General features: G+C 53.5%; 5 protein-coding genes across 5 annotated transcripts in view; 3 read left to right on the top strand and 2 right to left on the bottom strand.

The window, feature by feature from the left end:
- Positions 1-370: 370 nt before the first annotated feature.
- Positions 371-1,786, bottom strand: ENH_00060280 (NEK kinase, putative; the record flags this gene model as incomplete). The annotated part of the gene is made up of 4 exons (XM_013577126.1): positions 371-504; positions 759-1,068; positions 1,290-1,386; positions 1,701-1,786. Coding segments are annotated over 4 exons (627 nt in total), but the record flags the coding sequence as incomplete, so codon positions are not given.
- Positions 1,787-11,043: 9,257 nt separating this feature from the next.
- On the top strand, positions 11,044-15,585 carry ENH_00060270 (hypothetical protein, conserved; the record flags this gene model as incomplete). The annotated part of the gene is made up of 6 exons (XM_013577125.1): positions 11,044-12,154; positions 13,004-13,071; positions 13,990-14,314; positions 14,546-14,771; positions 15,045-15,114; positions 15,223-15,585. 6 exons carry the CDS (start codon positions 11,044-11,046, stop codon positions 15,583-15,585), a joined length of 2,163 nt encoding a protein of 720 aa, XP_013432579.1.
- Positions 15,586-17,820: 2,235 nt separating this feature from the next.
- On the bottom strand, positions 17,821-19,026 carry ENH_00060260 (hypothetical protein, conserved; the record flags this gene model as incomplete). The annotated part of the gene is made up of 1 exon (XM_013577124.1): positions 17,821-19,026. The coding sequence occupies one exon, from the start codon at positions 19,024-19,026 to the stop codon at positions 17,821-17,823; it is 1,206 nt and encodes a 401-aa protein (XP_013432578.1).
- A 712-nt stretch (positions 19,027-19,738) lies between these two features.
- ENH_00060250 (hypothetical protein, conserved) lies at positions 19,739-21,202 on the top strand (the record flags this gene model as incomplete). Its single annotated transcript, XM_013577123.1, has 1 exon — positions 19,739-21,202. The coding sequence occupies one exon, from the start codon at positions 19,739-19,741 to the stop codon at positions 21,200-21,202; it is 1,464 nt and encodes a 487-aa protein (XP_013432577.1).
- A 1,725-nt stretch (positions 21,203-22,927) lies between these two features.
- Positions 22,928-23,573, top strand: part of ENH_00060240 (Mannitol-1-phosphate dehydrogenase, related) — a gene marked incomplete at both ends in the record, with an annotated part of 761 nt that continues 115 nt past the window's right edge. The window contains 2 exons of the mRNA XM_013577122.1: positions 22,928-23,038; positions 23,310-23,573. Of these exons, the coding sequence (XP_013432576.1) occupies positions 22,928-23,038; positions 23,310-23,573 (375 nt within the window). The remainder of the gene's footprint in view (positions 23,039-23,309) is intronic.

Here is a 23,573-nt window from a genome sequence, read left to right as displayed (position 1 = left end):
AAGCAGCGCAGCAGCAGCACCACCCCCCCCCGCAGCGCCGCAGCAGCAGCAGCAGCAGCACAACCACGACCACCCACAGCACCGCAGCAGCAGCAGCAGCAGCAGCAGCAGCAGCAGACCCCGGAATCGGGAGGCTGGGTCCTTTGGCGACGCATTGTCGCAGCTGGTGGAGGTGCTGCGCTGCAGCAAACGGAGTCCGGCCCGTGGCCATCTCGAACAGCAAACAGCCGAGACTCCAGAGGTCAGTTTTGCTGCCGTAGCTTTTGGGGCCTTCGCGCAGCAGCTCGGGGCTCCAGTAGTGGGGTGTACCTACACAGGAGTGTGCGCAGCTGTGGGGGCTGAGGTGGCGGGAGAGGCCGAAGTCCCCCACCTTCACCACCAGCTGCTGCTGCTGCTGCTGCTGCTGCTGCTGCGCTGCTGCTGCGCTGCTGCTGCTGCTGCGCGTGCTCAGGAACACGTTCGACGGCTTCAGGTCGCGGTGCAGCACCTGCACTTTCCCAGGGCCTGCAGCAGCAAGCCGCAAACAGATATAGCCGCTGAGAGCAGCAGCAGCAGCAGCAGCAGCAGCAGCAGCAGCAGCAGCGGCTCACCGACTCCCTCGTGGCAGTAGGCGAGGGCGCGCAGCAGCAGCAGCAGCAGCAGCAGCAGCAGCGGCTTACCGACTCCCTCGTGGCAGTAGGCGAGCGCGCGCAGCAGCAGCAGCAGCAGCAGCAGCAGCAGCAGCAGCAGCAGCAGCAGCAGCAGCAGCAGCAGCGTACCGACTCCCTCGTGGCAGTAGGCGAGCGCGCGCAGCAGCTGCAGCAGCACGGGCAGCACGCGGGCCTCGGGAATGCCCCCCAAGTGCCTGTGGGCCCTTTCGATTTGCTGCTGCAGATCGCCGGCGTCGCAGAACTCCATCAAAATGAAAAGCTGCTGCTGCTGCCGCAGCACGAAGTGCTCGAAGTACTGCACGATGTTTTCGTGCTGCAGTCCCCGCATGATGTTCACTTCAGCAACTAGCTGCTGCTTCTCCCGCGCGCGCAGCCCCCCGTACTTCACTGCTTTCCAGCACAGCAGCGCGCCCGTCTCCTGCAGCAGCAGCAGCAGCAGCAGCAGCAGCAGCAGCAGCGGTGGTGGGGGCGGGGGAGGTCAAGCAGCACGCGCGGGCCAGCTGGGGCGGCAGCAGCAGCAGCAGCAGCAGCAGCAGCAGCAGCAGCAAAGCCGGAAGATTAAGCAGCAGCAGCAGCAGCAGCAGCAGCAGCAGCAGCAGCAGCAGCAGCAGCAGCAGCAGCAGCAGCAGCAAGCCTCACTTTGTGTCGCACTAAGAAGACTCTGCCGTACTGCCCCTGGCCAAGGGGCTTCACCACTTCAAACTCAGCCATGCGTGGGTCCTCCATGCACTCCAGCCTGCAGCAGCAGCAGCAGCAGCAGCAGCAGCAGCAGCAGCAGCAGCAAAAGCAGCAGCAGCAAATGCAGAGGCGGCACTCTCACTCAGCTGCTGCTTCCACTGCTGCTCGTGCTGCAGCGGCTGCTTCTGCTACTGAATGTGCTGCTGCTGCTTATCAAACAAAGTCCTGCTGCTGCTGCTGCTGCGCTGCTTGCTGCTGCTGCCGCCTCTCTTTGTTAGCTTCGAACTTGCTGTGCTGCGGGCACCCAACCTCCTGCTGCTGCTGCTGCTGCTGCTGCTGCTGCTGCTGCTGCTGCTAGGTTAGAGTCCTTACTTTGGGGCCTCTGAGGCCTTGTCGGAGACCGGGGAGGCTTCATGCTGCCTCTCCACGGCAACTGTAGGGAAAGTTTGCTGCTGCATTGCTGCAGTGGCCAGCTGCAGCTGCTGCTGCTGTCGCTGCTGCTGCTGCTGCTGCTGCTGCTGCAGCCAAGGGGCTTCTGTAGGAACAGCTGCAGGTTCAGCTGTCTGCTGCAGCAGCAGAAGCTGCGGCTAGCGCCCTGGAGGGTGAAGACACCTGCTGCAGCAGTTGCTGCTGCAGCGAGAGTAGCGGCAGCCGCTGCTGCGGCTCGCAGGGCTGCTGCTGGGTGTGTCCCGCTGCAGCAGCTGCAGCAGCAGCAGCAGCAAAAGCAGCAGGGACTCCGAAAGAAACCTTCCAGCCGGCCCCAGGCCCTAGAGGGCTGCTGCCCCCAACCCCCAGAACCCCCCCGACTTGCTGCTGCCAGCTGCTGCAGCAGGCTGCAGTGTACGTACACCTGGAGGGCCGGGGCTCTTATTTAAGGGGCGGGGCGAAGAAGGGAGTGTAGGGGCTGCCCGTGCTGCGCTGCAGCGGCGGGAGAGGCCGGGGTGTTGCTGCGGCTGCTGCTGCTGCTGCTGCTGCAGCGGCGCTAGCGAATTAAACAGTTGAAACAAAGGGACAAAAAAGCAGGTGAAGAGGCAAAGGCAGGGAGGGACACAGAGCAGCAGCAAAGAGCGAAAAGGGGGAGGGGGGCTCAGCAGCATCGCAGCATAAACACCCACCACCCGGTCGTCCAGTGTACGTACACCGCAGCAGTCCGCAGCTTTCGGAGCCACTTCCTGTTTCCTTTTGCACTCAAATCTTTCAAATAAATAACTGGGGTCTTCAGCAATAAATTTAATCTCGGTTTTGGGGGAGAAAGAGCCGCCTGCCCCCCAGCCACTCGCCACCCGCCGCCGACCCCCCGCCCCAGCAGGGGCCCCCGGAGCCCTCGGAGGAGATGTACCTCTATTGCATCAGTTTTTAAATTTTATTTTAAGTTTTTTCATAAACAAAAAGACACTAAATCTTGCCTTCGGCCGGGGCAGAGGCCGCCTGCAGCGGAACTAGCTGGCCGGCGGAGGTGGTGTTTACCTGGGGCGCGGGGGGGCGCCTCCCCCCGCTGCTGCTGCTGCAGTTTTTTCAAATAAATAAATTAATTAATGTCAATTAGTCTTCTTTTGCGAAAGTAGCGAAGACTGCGGCCAGCGGGGGCTCCCTCGGGCTCGCTGGCCCCCGCCTGCCTCTCAGGCGAAAAAGAACATTGTTTTGGCCCCAGAAAATGCCACAAAGACTCTTCTGCTGCTGTTTTTAAGGCTCGAGGGCCCCTTTTAATCCCCAGGGGCCTCTTAGTTTGGTCGGGGGGCCCCCCTGTGGCGGCTGCGGGGGCCCTAGACCCCCACAGAGAGCCTGGGGCTGCAGGGGGAAGAGCTAGCGGGCCTGCGGGCGTAGCCGGCCTGTGTATGAAGTGCTAGGCCCTAGAGAAGCTGCTGCTGCTGCCTGCCTGTTTGCTGCTGCTCATTCCCTTCGTCTCAGCTTCAAGAAAGGGACTTTGATTGCAGCAAAACAAATAAATAAAACGGCGCTTTCTATTACTGGGCGGCGCGCCTAGCCGCGGCTTTTGCCGCGGCGGGCTGCGAGGCCTCAAAGGTCCAGGGGCACTGCAGATTCCTCCCAGACTGCAGTTTCTCCCCTTAGTCTGCAAAACTCAAATTCTTAGTTCGAATTGCTTTCCGAATAAACCCTTTTTAGATTTTTTAGTGCCCTTCTGCCCTCCCTGAGGCCCTTCGAAGCCCCAGATAGAGCTTCAACTACTAAGCAAACCCCCTAATGTTTTTCGCCAACTCCCACTTTCGCTGCCTTTCGCCTTTTTGCCTTCCTGGCCGAGGCCCTGGCCTGCAGCCCCCTCCCCAGCTGTCCGCCTAACCTCACAGGCTCTTCTATTTAGGCAGAACTTTTCCGAAAACTTGTCTCCAAACACAACCAGCAGCAGCGCCAAAGTTCGCAATTCCATTTCTTCGCAAACATTCGCCACTCTTTGCCCCTCCCGCGCGTACACACTTCGCTACGGTCAGCGACGTTCCACCCAAAATTTATTTTTCGCCCTTTTGCGCTTCCTCTACAAAAAAGCAAACTTTTTTTGATCTCCGCGGGGCAGCAAAGCCCCAAAGACTCTTTATTGTTCCCTTTCATTCCCGCTGGCGAAATCGGACGCCGCTTGCCTCTTCCGTGTGGCTCTACAATGCTGCGCTCACGCAGCCTCAAAAACTTGCAGCCCTTAGTATTACAGTTTTAAAGCCTAATTAGCGACGAATTAGCTACAGAAATTGGGCTTCAAGGGCTTCCAAGAGCAGAATAAGCCCAAGCCGAACTGCAGAAAGGCCAAGAAATGGGGCTGGCACTGTCAGCGGAGCAGCTGGCGATGACTCAGGCAAATTGTGGCACCAACAGCCACTCCAGAGCAATAACAGAACATTTTTAAGGGGTTATATTTCCCATTAAGAGCTAATTTAGTCTTCTGGATGGAAATGGCTTAGTGTGTATATTTGCTGACAGTTAGAATATCCGCTTACGCACTAAGCTGAGCCAAGCTCGCTGCAGTTTAGTGGCTGTTCTCGTTGTTATTGTATAATTCTGTCCTCCTAAAAAACCTCTCGCAGAAGAGCACATAGCGCAAATGAGCAAAACGACCTATATTTTTGCACAAGACAGGAAATGACTAGTCAAACACCTGCAAAAACAAACCAATAGGCGAGCATGACGCAGACTTCCGCAGTATGTTCAGTGTATGTGAACTTATTGAAGGACGTAAAACAAATATTCCTTCATTACTTATCGCAGATATTCAAGACTTGGACACAATTCCACAGGAGCTGTTCCTCAAAAGGCAAAAATCCAAACCTGGGCTCCAGCCCGGCATCCCGGTAGAATTAAAATTGGGATCAGGCTCGGTTGAAGCAAGGGGTAGCTAAGGGACTTTAAGGCTCAAATAAATGTGGAAAAATGCAAAAATAGTCTTTAAGCCAATAAAGAACGAAAAAAAGACAGCATGCAGAGTTTCCTGCAATTTGTAGTGACTAGGTTTACACAACTGGCAGCCGAGCAACGTTGTTAGGGAAATAGAGGAGTAGTGGTAAAGCATTACTCCCGGAAATTTCTTGAAGAAACGGGCAAAGAATTAATAAACTAGCCGCATCTAAAAAGTAATGTGGCGCGACGTTTTTGTAAATTAGATTGGGTTGCATTAATCCGTCAAATCGCCGCTTAGTCCTTGGCGAGGAAACTACTAAGACTACTTCTTCAACTTTGAGAAGATCGAAGCACAAGGAGCAGACTTGTCTGCAGAAGAGCTGCTGGAATTTTTCGTGGGCAGCTTTTCTCTCGAACTATAAAAAGCTTTGACTAAAGGTGCTGCAATCTCTCTCAGAAACTCGAGAGAAATGGTGGAACTTGCGGTGTGGGAGGCTCATGGGCCACCCATACAGAGATGTGGCAGAAGAAAAACAAAGGGCTTTATATTAATCTGGGCCAGGGAGTAATTCAGCTAGAGACACATTTTTAAAAAGCAAAAAGCCCCAGGGTATTGAGCAATGGATCTCGAGACATGAGGTACTCGGCCCGATGTCTTTTGATTGTAAGGGCAAAGAACATCTTGCCAAAGATTTCCCCACTTAGCAGTACCAGCCAGGAAGCAGTTTTGCTGCAGTGTGAATATGCGGCCTTTTGCGTTGAAAAATGCGCTGCAGCGCAGCGATAAAAGTGCAAAAAAAGGCGAAATGCATGCTAAGTGCATGCATAGGCTTCCAGAAGGGAAGACACAGCAGCAGAGTTTAGTGGCCAAGCCTGAGATTTAAAGGGGACGGAGCTTTGCAGTTGCAAAAACTTGGAGAAAGGGCTTCTGGGCAAAAGAATTATTTTTTTGGGAAGATAAATTCCCACCGAGGCGTCCCGCAGCTGGAAGCAGAAGCTGCTACAGCAAACGCGAGGTGAAGTCTATCAAATAGAGGCTGCACGTGATTGTGTTGTGTATAGATGCTAAAGAAGCTGACTTTCACCCAGAGAACAGGCATGGATTTAGTGAAAGTGCGGGTCTGAGGGACCCTGCTTCTGGTGAAAAGATGGTATTCAGTGAGCGATAGTATTAACGCTGAGGAAACTGAGGTCATCCCGGAGTGGCGGCGAGAGCAGTTGGTCACAGACAAGGTGTCCCTGACACAAGGGATTCTGTTTAGTGTAGGTATAACACTAGTTCTCATTTTTGAGGAGCTACAAGATAAGTTTGAAGGGATTCTTGGTAGCGGGGCGCAACGAAGTTTTGTTAGTTCTGTTTAGCAGCAAGCACTGCGGATGCGTCTTTTGCAGAAGACGTACTACTTTTCATAGCAGCTAATGGAGAGCAAATGAACTTAAACCCACATTGACGGAACTCTCTGTGTGGTGTGGAAGTGTCAATAGGAACCTTCTAGTGGGAACTTTGCTGTTAATAACATCTTTCTGGGATTCGGTTGTTTGGCTGAGCATGGAACTGAGAGGCTGCAAGCCTCCTCCGACTGTATATAGTGCAAACAGCCAGCAAAAATTAAGAACAAAACAACCTCGGAAAGCATTAACTCGAAATGACTCGCTGGAGGACAGGAGTGCAGAAGTTGGTGGAAGAAACGGCTACACTTCTCCTCCCTCCAGAGGAGGCCTTCAACAGGCAGGAGGACAGGAATGTAGAAGTTGGTAGAAGAAACGGCTGTACATCTCCGCCCCATCCCTAAACAATCCAGAGGGCACTGCAGGACCAAATATAAAGGACCAAATATAAAGGGCTTATCGAGGAGCTGCTGCGAAGCTAATATTTCCACTTTTAGGAAGGAGTTGCTGGCCCTCAAAGACAGAGAGAGGAAGTGCTCGCATGTGTGACGTGCAGTTTGCTGCATGCGAAGAGGCCAGCAGTGGGGAGATTAGAATGGTCAAATATGGACCTGGATAAGAAGTAAAAAGGGTAGAACTTGCATGAATGGGAAGTTGACTAAGATGCTACCAATGCTGCAAATAGCGTTTGCAGGGGTGAACCTAAATAAGAAAGATCGCAAGGATAGAAGAGTAACATGAGGGACGTCTGGCAGTTGCAAAATCGGCAAATTAAAAACTGAAGTGCACCCTATAATGGCCACCAGGAGGCAGCTGTGGCCAACATCTCGCAGATGCAAATAACAGAAAAAAACACGGCTGGGAACCCACATAGCAGACATTGCTCAAGGCTGTGCTGACGGACTCTATTTTCGCCACGATGGTGATAAAGGCCAGCTTGGAGACGAAGTGGGGAAACTACGGGAAGTTAGTAAAATAAGAAGTCAGAAGGAGGCGAGAGAAGACTTCATAAAGAACACATGAAGTCATGGGGAACAAGAAGGCATTTGCAGTTTTCAGCACTACGAAATCGCGCAGAAATAATCTCGAGAGGCTGAAATGCTTAATATATATTAATATAGCCTTATTAACTAAACTAACCTGGTACAAGTAACAAACTAGGCCTGAGGCCCTCTACAGAGATAAGTTAGGACATCTGGTTTCGGGGGGGCAGGCATTCGACGGTGAAAAGCATATCATATGGGAGCAGCAGCTACTGCGGAATAATAAAAGAACATCACTTGTAAATTTATTTTTCATTGAAGGCGAATGTATTGTTCTGGCTGCAAATAGGTGAATGTGTATCTATATGGAGAGTTGGGATATCTATGCATGGGCTAGTTCGTGCCGCCTGGAGTGCAGTATGAATTTCTTGCTGTAGAGCAATACCGGTTTCCGTTGATTAGCTCTTGAAACGGAGAGCTTGAACTGCTTAAAGGGTCTGTTTTAGAATTTAAAAATGCTTATTCCTTCTGCTGCTTCTTGAGATTCGCCAACGGGTCTAACGACGAGCCACAGTGCTGTCGATGCACTTGTTGCTGCTGCTGTGGGATCTTCTTGCTGCTGCTTATCTCTGCCATTTGTGACTATTCTTGCCTTTTGGGGGCTACAAGAGCTTGTCCCTGCACATGTTATGTGAAGGATTCGTTAAGCGTTTGTGATATTATTGAGGTCGGCTTGCGACGCTCAGTGTAGTGCGTAGCACTGCAATGTGGCATCACTACAACTCCACAACGTGATGACGTTTATTATTCCTCACATAAAACATTGTTAAAAAATTTGTAGCTAGAAAAATCCGGCTCTTGCAGGGTAAATAGCCCAGGCTGTTTTGTTGGAAGGCCAGAGATTGGGGCTAGCTGTGCCACCGCCACAGCATGCAGGTTACCGAGGGACATCCAAAGCCTCGGGTAGAAGCGAATAAAGTGAGAATTGGGAGCTTTGCTTTGCAGTGTCTATTTGGGCGTCTTTGACCTTATTAGATGTGCACGAACCTTTGTATCGAAAAGGGAAACAGTGTAAGAGTGGCATTCAGAGTCAGCAATTTTTTTAAACTCCAAAACTGGTATTTGCGGCTGGGAGTATCTAGCCCATAATAAAGACCCCGTAGTGTCTCGCGTTACAACTATGGCTGGGCTAGGCTCATTATAAGGGCCCCAGAAGCTGCTAGGGCAAATGGTGGGAGCTCTTTGTGTGCTTCTAAGCTCAAGCCCCAGTTGGCGGCCAAAACTGTAAGAATACAGAATAGCGCCAAGGGCGCTGTTACATATCTTGGCGGCTATGCTCTGGCCAGTTTAGCCCCAGAAATCTCAAGATACGATTTCACATTGGGAACGCACTTATCTTCTCCTCAGGTCTTGGGAAGCCAATTTTTTCCAGGGCAGATTGGGGCAATTTGGAGGCATGGAAGAAGGGCTTTGGGCTTGGAGAGCTCTCACGGTCTTTCATCAACTAAATATTTCAGCAGCTTAGCCTCGCAGGCTACTGTGCTTGGCTTTGGCAGTAGTGGCTAAGAACCAGGGACAGAGAAGCACCTAAGGGACCCATGCGAAGAAGAAATGGCCCTCGCGCTGTAGAGTACTGGGAGCCCTAATAGCCAGAAGCGCTGCAGTCCCCCGCTGGCTCTTGTTCCCTCAAAACGAGATTGAGGAATTAGCGAAGAGAAGCAGCAGAGAAGCTTCTTTGCAGGGGAGCGACTTCTCCTTCTATTCCCTATTCACTACGGGAGCGGGGATGCCGGGAGCCGCCAGCTCTTAGAGCCGCAGCTAGCCAAAATGGCTTTTGCCTTTTTCTTTTGGGGCTGCTGCACTGCAAATTGCTGTTTTAAGCTTTCCCCAGGAAGCTTGTGGGCTCCACAGGCAGCCCAACCCTCTCGCTGTCCATTTTGTTCTCTTACTGAGTCAACTGAATTGCTAACTTGAGGCCGATCCTCGAAAATACATTTTAGAAGAAAAGGAAAAGATGCCTCAGAGCTGCAGCACAGGGCCTTTGTAGTGCAGCTCCCGCAGTGGGGGTCCCAAAACCCTCAAAGAGGTTTTTTTTCCGCATGTCCCCCTAGATAGTAAGTGCTCTAGACTTTGCACTTAGTCCATTTTCGAATAAATGCTAAAGAGCCCAGGGTTCAACGAGAAAAAGGCCCTTTGGGGCCTCCAGTGGAAGCTGTAAAGAGCCTCCAGTTGACTGTGGGGACCCAAAGCTGAACTTTAGTTGGCTACTGGCGGCTATTTTCCTGTCTTCTTATTCCAGTATTCATGCCTGATTCATTTCCCTGCAAATCCTAGTTCCAGCTAGTGTTAAAAGTTTAGGGTTTAGGGTTTAGTGTTTAGGGCTTAGGGCTGGAGAACAGGTGGCTGCTCAAATCAGCGAAAAGAGAAGCACAAAACTGCCACTGCTGCAGCAGCAGCTAGCTGACACACACAGCAGCAGCTCGCAAGAGCTGGGGTGCCACAGAGGCAAGATAGCTGCTGCTGCTGCGCTCGAATTTGCCAGAAGATGGGAGCAGCAGGGCCCCTCAGGGCCCCACTGAATCATCCGGCAGCTGCAGGGGACACGTCCTAGCTGCAGCAGCAGGGGCCCTCTACTCGCCGCAGCAGCAGAGGCCCCTTTCTAGCTGCAGCAGCAGGGGCCCTCTACTCGCTGCAGCAGCAGAGGCCCCTTTCTAGCTGCAGCAGCAGGCGCCCCCTCCTTGCTGCAGCAGCAGCAGCCCCCTTTCTAGCTGCAGCAGCTGCAGCAGCAGGGAGAGGAAACAGGCTCGTTGCATTAAGGCCTTTTAGGCCGAAGCAGCTGCAGCGCCAGGCCGAGGCTAAGCCCATGCTGCTGCCAATTCAAGTGTCTCTACAGCTCAAGTGCTGCTTATTCAAGTGTCTCTACAGCTCAAGTGCTGCTTATTCAAGTGTCTTTAAAGGTGGCAGATTCAGCAGCTTCTTTCAAAGTTGCTGCAGCAAGAGACACGGGACTGGGCTCGTGCTGCAGCTCTTTTTCGCAGATGATGAAGCAGCAAAAAAGGCCCCGGCTGCCCCAGGGGCTGCTTGGCAGCAGCAAAGCAGCAGACAGGCAGTGCAGCACTTGAAGCCCCCTTTTGCTGCTGCTTTGCTCCAGCCGCTGCTGCCAGCGGGAGGCGCAGAGGTCCCTGCTGCCTGCCCAGATACCTGCTGCGGGGGAGCAGCAGCAGCAGCAGCAGCAGCAGCAGCAGCAGCAGCAGTGCTGCAGCTTTGGGGCCCCCCCGCTCTTCTTTCTGCTGCCTAGGGGGACCTCACTGCTGCAGCGGGAGCCCTTTGAGGCCCCAGCCCCAGCGAACGCTCGCAGCCGCTCAGGCGTCGATTTTGTGGGCGAAAGAGCAGCAGCAGCAGCAGCAGCAGCAGCAGCAGCAGCAACAGCAGCAGCAGCAGCAGCAGCAGCGGGGGGCGGAGCAGCTGGGCAGCAGCTTGCTTCCTGCTTGCTTCGGGCTTGTCTCCAGAGGCCGAGTCAACTGCTGCTAGCAGCAAATTAAGGCCTCAGTGGATCTTTTTGGATATTGTCTTTAAATGGTATTCTTGGGCGAGGGGTAAAACCCCGAAAAACTCCAAAGAGGCCCCTAGCCAGCTGCAGCAAAAGAGGCAAGCCCCCTGGCCAAGTCTTTCTCGCAGTCTCCGATCGTGCTGCTGCTGCTGCTGCGGCTGCGGCTGCGGCTGCTGCTGCTGCTGGTGCTGCTGCTGCTGCTGCTGCTGCGGCTGGTGGCTCGAGCGAAGGACGATCGGGGGGCAGCGTCAGCGGCCTTCAGACGCTTTTTTGTTTTGCAAAGATCAAAATTTTGACTTAAATGCTTTTTATTTTGAAAAGGTTTGGGGAGAAGCAGCAGAAGGCAGCAGCAGCAGCAAGCTTGGCGTCGGGGCCCCACAGCTGACGAGCCGCAGCCGCTGAGATGGCGCGGCAGCAGCAGCAGCTGCTGCTGCTGTGTGCCTTGGTGTGCATGCAGCTGCTGCAGTGCGCAATTACGACGCAAGCTCAGCATGACAGCAGCAGCAACCGCAGCAGCAGCAGCAGCAGCGCTCCAGTGCCGCAGCAGCAGCAAGCCGCCGCCTACAGCCCTCCCGCTGCTGCCCCCGGCAATGAGCCCAACTTAAAAAGACACTCTTTGGGGGGCCCCCCAGCAGCAGCAGCAGCAGGTCTGTCTGTGTGGGGTTTTGCCTCGGGTGTACAGGCAGCAGCAGCGCCTTCAGGTGTACAGGCAGCTCCTTCAGGTGTACAGCCAGCTCCTTCAGGTGTACAGACAGCTCTCCCCGGCTTCTCTGCACCCGGAGAGGGGCCCATGGGGACTGGGTCTGCAGCAGCGCCGCCTGCTGCTGCTGCTGCTGCTGTTGCTGCTGCTGCTCCGGCTGCTGCAGCGGCTGCGTGGGGCCCCCAGGCGCAGCAGCAGCAGCAGCAGCAGCAGCAGCAGCTCGTGTCAGGCCCCCAGGGGATCTGGCAGCAGCTGCTGCTGGTGGCTGTAGATGTGGATGGAACTATTCTTTACAAAAAGCTGCCAGAGGGGCCCCCGGGGGCCCCCCAGGTCCCTTGTGGGGACAGCACGGACGCTTTGTTTGCTGCTGCGCGTGCTGCAGCAGCAGCAACTGCAGCAGCAGCAGAAACGGACCCCGACGCCGCCGCTGCAGCAGCAGCAGCAGCAACAGCATCCTTCGACGCCACAGCAGCAGAGGCTGTCCGCGTTTACAGCTCCGGCTATGCTGCTGTCATAAACCGCTTCCTGCAGCAACAGCAGCAGCAGCAGCAGCAGCAGCACAATCACAACCAGCAGCAGCAGCACCAGCAGCAGCAGAACCAGCAGCAGCAGGAGCAGCAGCACGACCAGAACCAGCAGCAGCAGCAGCGCGACCAGCACGCGCAGCAGCAGCAGCATCCCAACCAGCAGCAGCAGCAGCAGCCGCAGCAGCAGCAGCAGCAGCAGCAGCAGCTGCAGCAGCAGCAGCAGCAGCAGCACTTCGGGGGCTGCGTGGCCGGGCTGCTGCATGCAATAGACAATTATGAGCAGCAAATGGCTTCGACGCAAAACACCAAAAAACTCCTCAAGGGAATTCGAAATAGTCAGCGAATTATTTTATTTATTTATTTTATTTAATTAAATTAATTAATTAATTAATTTATTTATTTTATTTATTTATTTTATTTATTTTATTTATTTTATTTATTTTATTTATTTTATTTTAATTGTTTTGTTTATTTTGGTTTATTTGATTCTTTTTATGTATTTAACTCTTTTTATTTATTTGATTCTTTTTATTTATTTTATTTAATTCTTTATTTTTTTAAATTCTTTTTATTTGTTTCTTTTTGTTTGTTTAACTCTTTTTATTTATTTAATTCTTTTCGTTTATTTAATTCTTCTTCTTTCTTTTTATATACTTCGTTGTTTTGTTTCTTTTATTTATTTAATTCTTAAAATTTCTTTCGATTTCTTTCTAATTCATTCAATTTAAATTAAATTAAATTAAATTAAATTAAATTAAATTAAATTTTAGTTTTAATTTAATTTAATTTAATTCTTTTTTGTCTTCACTTTTAAATCCCTTCACTTCTCAAATCTTCTTTTCAGTTCCTTTTTACAAATCAAATTAAATTAAATCAAATTAAATCAAATTAATTAAATCAAATTAATTAAATCAAATCAAATCAAATCAACTAAATTAAATTAATTAAATTAGATTAAACTAAATTCAATTAAACTAAATTAAATTAAATAACTTAAATGAATTAAATTAAATTCGTTAAATTAAATTAAATTAATTAAATTAATTAAATTAAATCAATTAAATTAAATTAATTAAATTAAATTAAATTAATTAAATTAAATTAAATTAATTAAATTAAATTAAATTAATTAAATTAAATTAATTAAATTAAATTAAATTATTTATTTATTTATTTGATTTCAGGCGATATTGACAATTTGGTTTTCTCTCCCAAAAGTCCAACTCAAACGCCACGGCCAGCAGCACTTGAGGTAAATTTATTTTTAATTTAATTTAATTTAATTTAATTTTAATTTTATTTATTTATTTATTTATTTATTTATTTATTTATTTATTTATTTACTTATTCACTTATTTGTTTTATTTGTTTGTTTATTTTAATTAATCTGGTTTTTATTTTGTTTGTTTATTTTGCTTTGTTTTCTGTTGTTTTATTTTTTTCTTTATTTCCTTTTAGATCTTTTTTATTTGTTTCTGTTTCTCTTGTGTTTATTATTTATTTGTTTGTTATTTATTTATTGTTTATTGATTATTTACTTATTGTTTATTTATTATTTATTTGTTATTTATTTATTATTTATTTATTATTTATTTATTATTTATATATTATTTATTGTTTATTTATTGTTTATATATTATTCATTTATTATTTGTTTATTATTTGTTTGTTATTTATTATTCATTTATTATTTGTTTTTTATTTGTTTGTAATTTATTTTTAAAATACCATTTCAGTCTTTTAATTCATTATTACATTTCCTTATTTTCTTTTTCTGTATTTTCTTTTTTTCTTTTTTGATTTTTATTTTTTGAAATCCATTTGTTGTTTTTGTTTTTGCTGTTTTGCTGCTTCTTCTGTTTTTCTCTTTTCCATTTATTTTCTGCGTTGGCGCGTCACTTGCTGCTGCTGCTGTTGCTGCTGCTGCTGCTGCCTGTCCAGTGCTGCTGCTGCTGCTGCTGCTGCTGCTGCTGCTGCTGCTGGTTTCATGCTGCTGCTGCTGGTTTCATGCTGCTGCTGCTGCAGCTGCATCTTTTGCTGCCGCGGCACTACTTCGCAGCTTCCTTCGCCGCTGCTTCCGCGACACACTTCTCCCCTGCTGCCGCTGCTGCTGCTGCTGCTGCTGCTGCTGCTGCTGCTGCTGCTGCAGACGCTGCTGCGTTTGCTGCAGTCCGGAGTTCCTGTGTCTTTCATTTCTTTGGCCTGGAGCAGCAGACTGGTGACTCAGGCGCTGCGGCGGCTTCTGGGTCTTGTGCTGCGGCAAGAGCTGCTGCCAAACCCCAGCAGCAGCGTGAATGCTGCTGCTGTTGCAGGCGCAGCAGCACTCGCCCGCAGCAGCAGCAGCAGCAGCAGCAGCAGCAGCAGCAGCAGCGGGGACTTTGCGGGGCGCACGCTGGCTGCCTTGGCAGCAAAAGGAAAACACTTTCCTCTCGACACTCCGCTGCTGTCTGTGGATGCCAACGAGCTGGAGGTGGACGAACACGGGGTCACCACCGGTGAGGGTTTAGGGTTTAGGGTTTAGGGTTTAGGGTTTAGGGTTTAGGGTTTGGCGAGGCTGAGGGCGTAGGGTTTAGGGTTTGGGGCTCGGAGGTTGACGGACTGAGCAGCTTGAAGCAGCAACACCAAGAGCGCAGACAGGCTCCAGGGTTTAGGGTTTAGGGTTTAGGGTTTAGGGTTTAGGGTTTAGGGTTTGGGGTTTGGGGTTTGGGGTTTGCTGCTGTGGGCAGGCGAGTTGATCCGCAGTGTTGTTGCCTTTTCGGATAAACGCCGGGCCCTTGAAAAGAGGCAGCAGTGGGCAGCAGAAATCAGGAAGCAGCAGCAGCAGCAGCAGCAGCAGCAGCAGCAGCAGCAAAATGCTGTTGTTGCTGCTGCTGCAGCTGAGAATGGTTTCGGAAACAATGCCTCTGGCGCGCCGGCTGCTCCTGGGGGTCTCACAGTTTTTATCGGCGACTCGTAAATCCCGTGCTGCTGCTGCTGCTGCTGCTGCTGCTGCTGTTCTTGCTGCTGCTGTTGCTGCTGCTGCTGCTGCTGTTGTTGCTGCTGCAGCTGCTCCTGTTTCCGTTTTTGCTGTTGCTGCCGCTGTTTCTGTTGCCGCTGGCGCGCCTGGTCGTGCTGCTGGCTGTGCTGCTGCTGCTGCTGCTGACTACGCTGCTGCTGCTGCTTCGAGTTTTGCTGCTGATGCTGCTGCTGCTGCTGCTGCTGCTGCTGCTGCGGGCGTTTGTGCAGCGACGGCGACATTGCTGCGCTGCTGCATGCAGACATAGCAATCTTGATTGGTTCTGTGTCTTCTTTGAAGGTGAATTATATTTTTAATTCCAAATTAAAAATATAAATTAAATCTCCAAAAGATTCTAAAACAAAACTTTATTCTTAATAACCTTTTGCTGCTGCTGCTGCTCTTCAGACTTTCCGAATCTGTTCCCTCAAAGTTTCCCCCCTGAGGCACCTCCTGGACTGCCTGCATGCACACCAGGGGGCCCCCCAGGGGGCCCCCCTGGGGGCCCCCCTAGGGGCCCCCCTGGGGGGCCCCCTGGGGGCCCCCGCGGCTGCTGCTCTCCAGAGCTGTAGCTATCTGTGGGGTGGGAAGAAGGAGGCTTATCCGACAGCAGCAGCAGCAGCAGCAGCAGCAGCAGCAGCAGCAGCAGCAGCAGCAGAAAAGACAATATTTCAGACCGATAGCTGGGAAGAAATTTATACCCTTTTCTTCGGAGCATGGCCAGCCCAAGATGAGCCAGCGCATGCAAACATCAATGAGGGGGCCCCCTAAAGGGGGGCCCCTCCCGGGGGCCCCCTTGGGGGGCCCCCTAGAGAGGGCCACTTGGGGGGCCCCCTTGGGGGCCCCTTAGAGGGGCCCCCAAAAGGGGCCCCACAGAGGCCTTTCAAAGGATGGCCCCAGAGGGGCCCCTGAAGTCGTTTCTTTGGGGGCCCCTAAGGGGCCCCAAGGGTTTCTAAAGATGGGCCCTAGGGGGCCCCTAAGGGGGGCCCCTAGGGCCCTCTACGGGGGCCCCCTAGGGCCCCCTAAGGGGGCCCCCAAGAGTTCTTTAAGCTTCCCGTGGGGGCCCCCATAAGGCAAGAAAAGGGGTTTTGGGGGGCCCCTCGAGGCCCCCTAAAGGGGTACTCTTTAGCGATATGAACCAAAGGGGGCCCCCCGGAGGCCTCTGCTGAGGCCTATGTCAGAGGGGCCCCTCGGGGGGCCCCATGCGAATCTGCGGCCATCTGAAAGGGTACTGGGGGCCCCCCGGGGGCCCCCGGGGGCCCCCCGGGGGCCCCCGGGGGTGAAGTTTCAGGGTACTAATGGGTATGCGTTTGCTGCAGCATCTGCTGCTGCTGCTGCTCATCAGCTTTTTTTCCATTGATATGCGGGGGCCCCCCTGCCATGGGGGCCCTTCTTCTTGGGGGCCCCCCCTGCCTAGGGGCCCCCTTCTCCCTGGGGGCCCCCCCGATTAGGGGCCCCCCTGAAGGGGCCCCCCATTCCTAGGGGCCCCTCTCTTCCTGGGGGCCCCCTCTTTGTAGGAGCCCCCTTTTTTTGGGGCCCCTAGGTTTCTTTTCTTTTATCTTTCAGCCGCCTTTTGAATTGGGGGCCCCCCTGGGGGCCCCTCTGGGGGCCCCCCTGGGGGCCCCTCTGGGGGCCCCCCTGGGGGCCCCTCTGCATGCATGCAAAAGCGTGCATGCAAACTTTGGGGCTTTGGCGCCTTCTCGCCGGACCTAAAGGGGTCCTTCAGCTGCCAGCCCAAACCCTAAACCCTAAACCCTAAACCCTAAACCACCACCCCGGGGGCCCCCCTGCGCAGGCGACGCACTGGCTAGCTGTGTAGTTATGTGGCTAGCTCGGCAGCTTCGTAGCTAGCTAGCTAGCTGGCAAGCTAGCTGGCTGCTAGCTAGCTGGCTAGCTAGATAGCTCGCTGGTAACTGGCTAGCTGGCTGACTAGCTAGATGGCTCGCTGGGCAGTTGGCTAGCCGGCTAGTAGATAGCTAGTTGGCTAGCTAGGCAGCTAGCAGGGCAGCTAGCCAGCTAGCTGCCTAGCTAGCTGCTAGTGGGGTAGCTAGCTAGCTAGCCAGCTGGGTAAGGAGCCACGTAGCCATCTATTTAGCTGTCCTTCACCTGCGTGGTGCTTCATATCTAGCTAGCTAGCTAGCTAGCTAGCTAGGTGCTTCACATCTAGCTAGCTAGCTAGCCAGCTAGCTAGCGATACGGCTAGTTGGCTAGCCAACTAACCATATAGTTGGCTAGCTAGCTTTCTAGCTAGCTTTCTAGTTAGCTGTCTAGCTGGCTATCTAGCTAGCTAGCTAGCTAGCTGTCTAACTAGCTAGCCAGACTGCTGGCTAGCTACGCAGGGCCAAACCGTAGGCCCTGAAGTTCATCATGTGCTGCCAAACCCTAAACCCTAAACCCTAAACCCTAAACCCTAAACCCTAAACCCTAGACCCTAACGGCTTCGAGCGTCCGGAAGCACTTCACCTCGAAATTGCAGTTAGGCCCTTGCCTAGGGGCTGCGAGGCCTCGTTGTGAGCCCCAAACCCTAAACCCTAAACCCTAAACCCTAAACCCTAAACCCTAAGACCCCCGCGGCCCCCCTTGCCACTAGCCACCAAAGGGGGTCTTCCTCGAGGCATTTGGGCCTTCAGCAAACTTGAATAAAAACCCTGAGACACCAAAACGCCCCAAACCCTAAACCCTAAACCCTAAACCCTAAACCCTAAACCCTCAAGCAAACCCTAAACCCTCGAACACTCTCCAAACGCTAAACCCTCGGGCAAGCCCTGAGCCCTCGAACACACTCTAATCTTCCCTCCAAACCCTAAACCCTCCTTGAAACCCTAAACCCTCCTTGAAACCCTAAACCCTCGCCCAAACCCTAAACCCTCGCTCAAACCCTTATTTCCCTTCCAAACCCTAAACCCTCGCCCAAACCCTACCCCCTGGGTCGACGCGCCACCCTGCCCCCGCAAACCCTGAGCCCCCCGCCCCAAACCCTAAACCCTAAACCCTAAACCCTAAACCCTAAACCCTAACCTTTGCGAAGGAGAAGAACTGGTCCCTTGTGATGTCGGGGGGGGCCCCCTCGGGGGCCCCCCGGGTCCTACTAGGGTTTAGTACCCTAACCCCTCCAGCAGCAAGAAGTCTTTGGGGGGCCCCCAAGTGGCAGTCCCAGCCCCCAGTGCTGTAGAAGTCCAGTAGCTGCGCCAGCAGCGCCTGCTGCTGCTGCTGCTGCTGCTGCTGCTGCTGCTGCTGCTGTTGCTGCGTTGCTGCTGCTGCAGCGGCGGGCGCCTGCTGCGGCTGCTGCTGCTGCTGCGGCTGCTGCTTCGCCGCAGCAGCAGCCCCAGCCTGCTGCTGCTGCTGCGCTGCTGCCGCCGGCGCGCGGCCCCCCGCTGCAGCCCCAGGAGCAGCCTCAGCAGCAGCAGCAGCAGCAGCAGCAGCAGCAGCAGCAGCAGCAAGAAGCAGCTCGCACTTGGACAAACGCGTCAGCAGGGGCCCCAAGGGCTTGTAAGTGACCCTCTCAAAAGGAATAAAGCTGCAGCGCCTTCTCTCTTGCCTTCGGACTGGAGCAGCAGCAAAAATTGCATGCAGCTGCTGCTGCAGCGCAGCAGCAGACAGCGGCTCCCAGCAGCCAGCAGCAGCACGCCACACGGGGGGCCCCCCCTTGTAGGGGCCCCCCTTGAAGGGGCCCCTGGGCTTGCGGGGCGTGAGGGGTTTTGCTGCTGCTGCGGACTGCAGCAGCACTCCCGGGGGGCCCCCTGGGGGCCCCTTTCGGGCAAAACTTGATTGAATCACATTAAACGGAACCTCTGCTGCTGCTGCTGCTGCTGCTGCTGCTGTTGCTGCTGCTGCTGCTGCTGCGTCACCTGCGGATGCTCCGGGGTCAGGCACACGGCTGGGGGCTTGCTGCGCCCCGAACGCTGCAGCACCTTGCTGCTGCTGCTGCTGCTGCTGCTGCTGCTGCTGCTCATTAGCTGCTGAAGGCTTCTCAGCTGCCTTTGTGGGGCCCCAGGACTTCAAGGCGCTCCAGATGCTGAGGCCCCTATTTTGGCCCTTAGGCAAGCAGCCGAGTGGCTGCGCCCCTGCAGCAGCAGCAGCAGCAGCAGCAGCAGCGGGAGCAGCAGCAGCAGCAGCAGCAGCAGCTGCTGCTGCTGCTGCAGGGAAACCCTCTCGCGCTGCAGCCCCAAACCCAGCCCCCAAGAGGCCACTGGCCAGGGGCCTCAGCGCCATGGGGGCCCCCAAGGATCTGCAGGGTTTCAGAATTGGGGGCCCCTGCCAGCCTTGGGGGCCCCCCTTAAGTTTCTAAGAAAAGGGGGATTAAATATATTTTATTTTTATTCTTTTGAAACAAATAAAACAAATAAAACAAAATTCTCGCTTCCTGAAATTGGGGGCCCTAGGGGGCCCCTAGCCACAGGCCTTGGTGGTTTGGAGCTGCTGTGCTGCAGCAAAGAAGCAAATGTGTTCTCAAAATAGTACTCTAATCTAGGGTTTAGGGTTTAGGAATTAGGGTTTGGGGTCTAGGGTTTAGGGTTTAGGGTTTAGGGCCGGGGCGTTGGGCTCTCAATGGCCTCGCGGCTGGGCAGAGAGACTCATCTAAACTTGTCTCTGTCTTTTCACCTAGAGACAAAACTGGCTCTAGGGTTTAGGGTTTAGGGTTTAGGGTTTAGGGTTTAGGGTTTACACTCGGGTCAGCGGCTTGCCTGCAGCGCCTGTGGGGCCCCCGTCTTATTTGTGTGTCTTACGGGGCCCCCGAGTCCCCTCTCTCTTTGTCTGCTGCTGCTGCTGCATCCAGTGCTGCTGCTGCTGCAGCCAGGGCTGCTGCTGCTGCTGCTGCTGCAGCCCGTGCTTGGCGCTGCTGCTGCGCTGCTGCTGCGCTGCTGCTGCGCTGCGTCTGCATCTGCTGCGCCCCACAGCTCGCCCTGCTGCAGCGGCGAGAGAAATGCTGTTGCTGCTGCAGAGGTTGCTGCTGCAGCAGCTGCTGCAGCAGCAGCAGCAGTGCCCGAGAGCTTCAAGGGGCCCCCAGCGGCGCTGCCAGGGGGGCCCCTCCGCCTCAACTTTGTTCTTTCTTTGCTGCATCTTGCTGCTAGCTGCTGCACCTCAGGGGGCCCCCCTGCTGCTGCCCCGTGGGGGCCCCCCAACGCACTTGGGGGCCCCCCTGTGGGGCCCCCAAAGCCGCGTTCTCCCGAGCTGTGCAGCCCAGCAGCAGCAGCAGCAGCAGCAGCAGCAGCAGCAGCGGGGCCTTCTGCCCCTAGCGTTTGCAGAGCCCTTGGGGGCCCTTCGAAATTTGCTGCGAAGCAAAAAGAAGGCGGGGGGGGCCCCTGGGGCCCCTGAAGAGGACTGCAGCAGCAAGGCTGCGAGCAGCAGCAGCAGCAGCAGCAGCAGCAGCAGCAGCGACAGCAGCAGCAGCAGCAGCAGCGCTGCAGCAAAAGCACCAGACCCCGTGGAAGCAGCTGTTGGATCAGCTCTTGCGCTTGCTGCTGAGCAGCTGGGGCGGCTGCGGCAGCAGCTGAACGCCGTGCTGCTGCAGCAGCTGCAGCAGCTGCAGCAGCAGCAACCGCTGCAGCAGCCGCAGGAAGGACTAATGGCAGCAGCAGCAGCTGGAAAAAAGGACCAGCAGCAGGCCCTCCCCATAACGGAGCTTGCTGCTGCTGCTGTTGCTGCTGCAGCGAAGAAAAGGCTAAGGGACATTGTAAAAGGGCCAGCAGCAGCAGCAGCAGCAGCAGCAGCAGCAGCAGATGAGGGAGTGCTGCAGCGCGCAGAGGGCCAGCTAGAGGCCTACGTGGACAGCGAGGCGAAGGGTTTGTTTCAGCAGCAAATGCAGCAGCAGATTTTGCTGCTGCTGCAGCCGTTTGCTTCTGGGTCTGCTGCTGCTGCTGCAGCAGACAGTCCCGAGGGGAGCCGCAGCAGGAAAGAAGCAGACCCCGAGCAGCAGCTAGCAGCAGCAGCAGCAGCAGCAACAAAAGAGTTTGGGCGGCTGCTGCAGCAGTGCGTGCCTTCGGGCCAAGTTCGAGAGCGGTGGGGCTGCCGGGAGCTGCAGCAGCTGCTGCAGCAGCAGCTGCTGCAGCACTTGAAGGGTTTGCGGCTGCAGCGCAGCGAGCAGCAGCAGCAGGCGGAGACGCTGCTGCGGGTGGTGCAGCAGCAGCAGGGGCTGCTGCAGCAGCTGCAGCAGCAGCTGCAGCAGGAGCAGCAGCCCAGGCCCTTCTCCCTGGGCGCAGCCTACAGAGTCCCAGACACAAACCTCCAAGTTGCTGCTGCAGCAAGACACGGGAAGCTGCAGCTAAACTTCACTTGTGTCCCTGATGACTCTGCTGCTGCTGCTGCTGCTGTTTTGGGGCAGCAGGGCTTTGTGCGCGGCGTGGAGGGCCTGGGCAACCTGGGCCTCAGCTGCTCCTTCTCCATTTAACCCCTGCTGCTGCTGCTGCTGCTGCTGCTGCTGCTGCTGCTGCTGCTGCTGCAGTTGCGTGTTGCTGCAGCACAAATCTCCAAGTTGCTGCTGCAGCAGCAACTTGCTGCAGCAGCAGCTGCTGCTGCTGCTGCTGCAGTTGCGTGTTGCTGCAGCACAAATCTCCAAGTTGCTGCTGCAGCAGCAACTTGCTGCAGCAGCAGCTGCTGCTGCTGCGCGTAACCGCAGCGCCGCAGTGTTGCTTCACCAGCAGCAGTCTCGGATGGACAGTAGAGTTGGCTGTTTTTAGAGTTGTGTTCGATCTAGGCAGCTAGGGTTTAGGGTTTAGGGTTTAGGGTTTTCGGCGAGGGTTTAACTTCTGTAGTTAGGGTTTGCGCTGTAGAGCTAGAACTGAGGGTTCGCAGCGAGAGTTTAGGGTGTTGAGCTAGGGTTTAGGGTTTAGAACTGGCATTTAGGGTTTAGAGCTAGAGTCTAGGGTTTAGGACAAGGGTTTAGGGTTTAGGGATTCCACGAGCCCGATGCGGCGCTGCTCGGGGTTCTCCCGGGAAATGATATCTTTGGAATTACAAATTGATTTCAATTTTATTTAAATGCAATTTTAATTACTTTTTGCTGCTAGTTTTCTGTTAACTACGCGTGCTTTGTCTGTGCACGCTGGCTGTGTGTGCTGCTGCTGCTGCTGCTGCTGCTCGGCGCTGCTGCAGGCAAGCGCAGCTGCTGAAATAGAAGATCGGCAGCAGCTGCTGAAATGACTTAAAAACAAATTGAAAATTAATTTATTAAAAAGCTTTCAAGCCCGCATTTGCTGCTGCAGCAGCAGAATTCCTATTTTTGCGCCCCCTGCCGGGCGCGGCAGCGCAGACACGGTCTTGGGCTCGACGGCCAGCGGCCACAGTCTAAGGGCCCCAGCGCAGAACTGCAAATAAAAATAAAGAATAAAGCATTAAAGAATAAATGGAAACGAAGAAAGTGAATAAAATTTGCGTGTATAGACTGCGGACAGCCAAAACTGCCGAACATGAACGGCAGCACAGTGTGCGCGTGCGCCGCTGCAGGCGCGCCAAACGAAAGCTGAAACTGCTGCTTCTTGAGGCGCTTACAAGTTAAAAACGCTTAAAAATAATAATAAATTAAAAGCTTGAAGAGAGAAGAAAGAAAAAGCTGAAAAGAAGCGGCGGGTTGTCTGTCAGTCAGGCTACAGACACCGCTGGTCTGCTGGCGGTCGCCCAGCGGCACAGAGCGGCGAAGGGAAGAAGAATGCGCAAGTCACCAAAGAAAGAATCTTTTCGAATTGCAAACTTGAAATTAATTTTGTTATTTCCTTGCAAACCCCGAGCTTGTCTTTGCCTGCAGTTTCCGCGCATTTCCTGTTTTCAGCAGAAGCCTCTGCCAAGTGTGCACCGAGTGAGACCACCACCGCAGTTTCAGCCTTCGACCGCGACTTTTCTCGAAATTTGAAAACTTAAATAGCATTGTTTGTTGTTTTTCGTTCATTGGAGCTCCTTTTGAGCTTCGCAGGAGCTGAAACGGCTGCGGATCGCCGCAGTTCATGTTTTCCGTGACTGCTTTCGTTCAAGTTCTGCATTTGCCGCGTAGGCCAACCAAAAGCCACCAACTTGGAGCTGCTGAAAAGCCTTTTCTTTGGAATTATATTCCCCTCCAATTGGGCCTTTGGCTGCAGCAAAAGGGCCGCGCTTTCCCCCGCTTTCCTCCTGTCTTGGCACCATGGCTGCTGCTGGCTGCGAAGCTGCTGCTGCTGCAGACCACGAGGCGCTGCACCTCGCCCGCCCCGTTTTCGAAGTCCTCGACCACCCCGCGATTCTCCGCTTTCGAAAAGTCCGCAAAAACCCTCAGACCCAAACCCCAAACCCTAAACCCTAAACCCTAAACCCTAAGCCCTAAACCCTAAGCCCTAAACCCTAAGCCCTTTTCGGCCCCGCTGCTGCTGCTGGCCTCTTCTCGGGGCCCCCCTGCAGCTCCCAGCAGCCGAAACCCCAAACCCTAAACCCTACGCCCTGGCCCCTGAACCCTAAACCCTGATCCCTGGACCCTAAACCCTAAACCCTAAACCCTAAACCCTTGCGGCGGGGCTGTTCAGGACTACCAGCTGCACCGGCTGGGCTACGCGAAGGGGGCGAAGGGGGAAGTGGGTGCAGCGCTGCGCAAAGTCGCGGAGAAGCAGCAGCAGCAGCAGCAGCAGCAGCAGCAAGGTGTGGGGCCCCACACTTCTTTGCCAGAAGGCATTTCCGGAAATGAAGCAGCAAACTTGCTTTCTCCTTTTGCTGCTTACGCAGCAGATTCTCCCTTTGCCACAGACGAGGCCCTTTTGGCTCAAATCGCCAGGTGGCGAATGGCTTACCAGAACTTCAGG

This window comes from Eimeria necatrix, genomic scaffold (assembly GCF_000499385.1).
Source record: "Eimeria necatrix Houghton genomic scaffold, Enh_scaff518, whole genome shotgun sequence".
NCBI classification, from domain to species: domain Eukaryota; phylum Apicomplexa; class Conoidasida; order Eucoccidiorida; family Eimeriidae; genus Eimeria; species Eimeria necatrix.
The sequence above is the reverse complement of the archived record's forward strand: the minus strand, read 5'-3'. Positions and strand labels throughout refer to the sequence as shown.